Genomic DNA, 5,932 nt, shown 5'->3' with positions numbered 1-5,932 from the left:
TGTAGGCCTAAGAATGATATTTTTTTACTTGATTCAAGAAGAAACAACAGTATTTACAATAAAAAGGGGAAAAAACAAGCACACAGAAGGTTATTTCCAGCTCCAGACAAGCTGCACAAAACAGTACAATCCCAAGGAGAAAGGATAGAGCAGAAATGCTAATAAGCAAGTCCATAGAGGATAAGTGGTGCATGAATAAGCCATAATGCCTATGATGGCGCATACCACAATAATAGTTAGCACTTCTGCTGAATAATCCCATGTTAAATCTTTTGCATACACAATAGCCAACAAAGTTGTCAATCCTGAAATGTTGTTCATGATAACTCCAGCATAAATCTGCATCATCCAAATTCATAAAAAAAGATTAATGATGCTAGATTTAATCCTAAAAGTCAAACTTAGAGGAGAATTTTTTGGTCATATACCTCCGAAAATGTTAAAGAAGCAGATCTTTCACTTTTACGGCTTGCGGGCAAGATTGCTGCTATTAGAGCTCTTGCATTCATAGCCAATGGAACTATCACAAATGATATGCAGAAAGATGGTAAACTCATGGAAAACGACAATGCTAGAATACTATTCATTAGAGGTCCTCCAAGAAATGTCAGTACAACAATGCCAAACAGAACTTGGAATACTGATACCATAAATGCCCATTTGTCATACACTTCTTGTTTCCACATAATCTGCAAGTATGAGAGGGAGGCATCAAAGTTCAGATTATTGTTACAAAATTGAATGATGTGATTCTTATCTTTTGAACTGTAGAGCAGCCTAAGTATCACATTTGGATTCTTGTGTGTCAATATATGTAGCATGATAATCAAGCAAGTGATCTTAGATATGCATGATGCTATTGTACAATCGAGAGCTAATCCAGAGCTAAAACTAATGGTTATATTGAAAATCAAATCTTTGAAACTATATAATAGTCTAAATCCCACATTTCTATCATCGTGCCTAAGAGACAACCACATCGCAAAACAAAAACATCTGATGCTATGCAGCCTCACCTTGTCGAATTCATCTATGCTTTTCCTCCAGTCTGAGGTATTTGCAACACGAATGGCCTTCTTAAGCCATTTGGTTACTCCAGCAACAAATTCAGGTTCATCAATTATACTATTATTATCTTGATCAAAATCTTTGAACAGCTCCTTCACTATGTCAACATGATTTTGCTGAAATTCCCCAAATTTCACAGTACTTATTAATTGCTCTAGTTCAGATTTCGATATCGACTTGTCTTTTTCTGTGTCAAATTGCTTGAACAGACTGTCACAACAAAAACGTCACAAACAAGCTCATGAATTATTCAAAGGATCCAAAAGAAAAAGCGAACCAATAAAGAATAAGTTATAATTATTAAACCATTTACCTTCGAATACGCTCAATGTTTGGCCTTCCGTCCTCTGTGATCAGATATTCAGATCTAAGCAATTTTGTTTGAGCATGTTTTAAAATCTTGGACATTATCCTGTCTATCTCTTTAGGATCATCTTCTTTCTTCTCTTTAAATACTCGAAAAAGCTGCAGAAAAATAAAAGGCAAAGAATATATTTATAAAAACTGCTACATTAGTACCAAAATGCTAGTAAATACATTGATTGAGTAGCTTTCCTGCCTCATGAAAAACGTTTCCTGAACCAGATTCACCATGTTCAGATGAATTGGTTTCATCTATCCATTTCTTGCATCCACTGATGAATTCTTTCTCGGTGATAGTCATGTTACTGTCGAAATCAAATGTGTTCATAATCTCTGAAACTGCATATCTGTTATCAACTTTCATTTTCCCACTTTCAATGATCTCAAGAACCAGCTTTTCTATCTCAGTCTTTGTTATACATTTATCCGCGTCTTTATCCGTTTCAGTGAATAATCTGCCCAAAAAAAGAGCATGAATGGCATATTCAAACAGTAAAAATATTTCATGAATAATGTTTGATTTAAGTTACTTTTTTATGACAGGAGTATTGAGTTTCCCATCTTCATTCACAATATCGCCTAGCCGGCCCACGTGTTTCAGAAATCCAGCCCTTAGAAGCTCATACTTCGAGTAGTCTAAACTTCTTTGTTGAATCCAGGGATTCAAAATCTGAGCAAGAACACAAAATTTAATCATACCGGATGTAAAATCATCGCACAGCTAGTAAAATATAAAGCAATAAATTCAGGAAACCTGATAGAGAAAATATGAGAGTAGCGAAAAGATTGCAACTATGAGTGCCATTAAAGTCATCAAACGATTTTCAAATAAATTATTGAAAACGTTAACCAGCTGCACAGTTATGTAAGGAATCAAAGACAAGAGCATAATCCCAGCAGTGGTTCGAGTCTCTCCATCAATTGTAACACCGGTATCTGCAGTAATGATAGAATATTCAGCCCTTGCATATAGAAGTATAACAATTTTCTTGGCAAGTTTTAAGCTAATAGGCCTACCTCTCAAGAGTCGTAGTTTTTCTTTGGCCGGCGAACAAATCGAACCCGATGATTCAATGCGATCAGTTGATTTTTGGGGTAAGTCTCTTCTGCCAAATATCACACATATTCCCCATTGCAAAGTTAAACCAAAGACCGTCATTCCCGCGTAGATACCGACTCCCACTGAGACTTGAGATGCAGCATTCTCTTTGCTCATGAAAACTCCAGACACTGCAAAAGAAAAATCACTGAAACCTTCTTGCAGCCATTCAAAGATTTCCATATAAACCATATATTAAACTTTCAGTTTCTCAAATCTTCCGGAGAGAACTTGGAATTCATATTTGTCTAGCGTACAGAACGAGAAAATCCAAGAAAGTTACTAACCGATCATCAGCATCATCGACGGTAAGGCCATAAGAATTCGAAAAATAATACCCCCGAATTTTCCAGTTCCAAGAATATGGAAAAGCACCTTACTCCCTTTCCCCAGTTGCTTCTCTCCAAATATCAGCAGACTTTGATATACCATTATCTGGAAGATGAATCCTGCAGCATTTTCTGCACATGGAAGGAAACCATACTGATGGATGCACCCGCTGTTCGGAGGCGATGAATCGGCACTTGAAATAATAATATATGGAGACTGATTATACCCAACATCACTAACTCCATCCGAGATTAAATCATTGGAAGATTTGAGCTTTATGATTCTTCCTTGAACTATGCTGCTCAAAAGGATCAAGAGCATTAAATTTACTGCGAGAGCAGCCATTGCGAATAATGATGGAAAATCGACTCAGATTGTTGAACAAAGAAAGTTGATCGGATTCCAAACAAAGAGCAAGGAATCTATATGACAATATCTAGAATCCACCAGGCTGACAATTTGATTAAAAAAACTAGCCTATTGTGAGATGTTAATACTCGAAAACAAGAATTCATTTGTCCCGTTAAAGCTTTATAATATCCCATGATTGTTAGAACTTAAAACCAATAACGTCAAACATATAACATTGCAAGGGTGGACTTTGAATTTTCATGCAAGAAACATTCAAGATACTGTGAAAGCCTGCCTCCAATATGATTTGACTTCAGAATATTTTTAAAACTGTTTGAAAGAAGATTCCACCTCTTGGAATTTTTTACTTACCACGTTCTACTCTAATGTGGACACATATTAATTAATTATTTACACATACGACCACCCCTGTCCCTAGTGTACTAATCCAAGCATCTTTTAATTCTATAATGCATCTTATTCTTTAGATTATTATTTTTAAATTGTGTTCAAGTTGGCCTTGTTTGTTTCCCATTCAACAATAATTTTCCATTCCATTATTTACAAACAAAAAAAATTGGTAAGAACTTGTGTGAGACGGTCTCACGGGTCGTATTTGTGAAACAGATCTCTTATTTGGGTCACTCATGAAAAATTATTACTTTTTATGCTAAGAGTATTACTTTTTATTGTGAATATGAGTAGGGTTGACCCGTCTCACAGATTATGATCCGTGATATGGTCTCACACATGAGAAACACTCAAAAAAATTTAAGGTTTCATTCATTTATTTGCGCCTCACTTATTGCCTCAATCAATTTCGGAATTTTAATGTTGTCTGGTCTCTCCATATAAATTGATTGCATATTTTTTTTTTTAAATTTTACTATCTTTAAAATTGAGAAATTCTGCCTAATTTCTATAGTTTTATTACATATATATTTTTTGCGAGTCCACCCTAAGCATGAGGTAGAATACTCGAGGTATAGTGTACTTGTTGGATTCCATGCAGAAGAAATTAGCTCTGAATTGATAGTTCATACCTGGTGTATTTTATCCAAGTTCAAATATAGTGCATGGTTTATATATAATGTCCTTTAATTAGTTTAGATTAAAAGTAAAATTTGTCTGAAAATAGTTTAAGTTAATTTAAGAATATAGTTTAAAAACATTTGACAGCATGAGCAATCATTAATGATCATCTTGTTACCAATTCATAACATATGCTGCCAAGTTGTGAAGGCATAAATTTATTTTTTTGCATAGCTTCAATCCAAGGACGGAATACGGACAATAGATTCGTGAGTTTCGCATCGTTATATTGTTTAGATATCGTTTGGTATGTGTGATGTGAGAAAACATGTAGAGATAATAAATAATAGTTTGTAGATAAATAAGACAAATTGATAACAAATATGGTATTTGGTACAACCAATTAATTACCAGATATAATAAGTATTGAGTTTGATGTACATTATGATACTAAGGATTTGATTTTATTTTGAACCAAAATACCAAAACTAGCCTTGCATTTAGTCTTCCTGTTTTTTTTAGCTTTATTTAATTTTTTGTTTTGTTTCGTGAGCTTTATTTCGTTATAATTTTTGTTAGTAAATCGAACTTTGAATCTAAAAAACCAAATTAGTTTTGTTATTAAATATAATGACAAGTGCTAGATTATAATATTTATTATATTTTTGAGACCAAAATAATGAACAAAAACTTTTAGAAACAAAATTAGGGTAAAGATCAAGACGGTATTAAAATTTTGAAAATAATTGATATTAAGAATGGATGTTAGAATTGGACGATTTTTTTAAATAAAAGATTAGTTACTTTTTTGTTTTATTTTAATATCAAATTTTAAAAATAGTGATATAAAATTAATATTTTTTTACAATATGCATTGATTTCCTTTTTGTAATTTATTATCAATATTTTATATTACACACATACACACACACACACACATATATATATATTAGTTGGCATAATTATATATACTTTATATTTATATTTGATATCTTAAAAAATAAACTTATATCTATTTTGGTATATTAATTTTAAACAAAATTAAATAATTAGATATATTCGATATCGGATCCAGTTAGTTAACATTAAATATTGAATACATTATTTGTATTTTTTTATTTTAGTTACGAAATCAAGAGAAAACCCATTAAGAAATGAACATATTCGAAAATTTCAAAAATATTTAAATCTTGAGAATATATTAGCGTATTTTTAAAGAAAAAAAACCCAAAATAAATATAAATATTTTTTATGTCAAAACTATATACATTTCTATATATATATATATATATATATATATATATATATATATATATATATATATATATATATATTTATATAACCGCCGTCTTTATTTTTCCACATTAAAATTTTTAGTTACTAATTTCTATATTTATTTTGGTCCATGAAATTTAATAGATATCATAAATTAGTCCTTACGATTATATTTAATCATAAAATTAACATTGAGGATTAATTGTGTTGCTTTTTTTAAGTTTAAGGACCAAAAGAGTGTAAGACTAAATGTTTATCGTTTTACCATAAATTATAACTTGTGGTAACAGTGTAACTCAAATCTTTTAATCGTATAGCAGCTCAAACACCACGTTTCAAATGTTCTACCTAGCAGAGATAATTATCGTACCAAACAATCTACCCCCTATAATTGTGCAGACCTTTCAATCAACG

At 31.7% G+C, this 5,932-nt stretch overlaps 1 protein-coding gene across 1 annotated transcript; it reads right to left on the bottom strand.

The window, feature by feature from the left end:
• Window positions 1-3,438, bottom strand: LOC140820913 (sodium/calcium exchanger NCL1-like). The gene is made up of 9 exons (XM_073181293.1): window positions 2,818-3,438; window positions 2,449-2,661; window positions 2,186-2,367; window positions 1,962-2,101; window positions 1,628-1,886; window positions 1,382-1,533; window positions 1,017-1,278; window positions 429-689; window positions 1-339 (listed from the first exon to the last, which is right to left on the bottom strand). The coding sequence occupies exons 1-9, from the start codon at window positions 3,203-3,205 to the stop codon at window positions 91-93; spliced, it is 2,106 nt and encodes a 701-aa protein (XP_073037394.1). The 5' UTR covers window positions 3,206-3,438; the 3' UTR covers window positions 1-90.
• Between the last annotated feature and the right edge of the window lie 2,494 nt (window positions 3,439-5,932).

This window comes from Primulina eburnea, unplaced genomic scaffold (assembly GCF_022965805.1).
Source record: "Primulina eburnea isolate SZY01 unplaced genomic scaffold, ASM2296580v1 ctg291_ERROPOS245047, whole genome shotgun sequence".
NCBI lineage: Eukaryota > Viridiplantae > Streptophyta > Magnoliopsida > Lamiales > Gesneriaceae > Primulina > Primulina eburnea.
The sequence above is the reverse complement of the archived record's forward strand: the minus strand, read 5'-3'. Positions and strand labels throughout refer to the sequence as shown.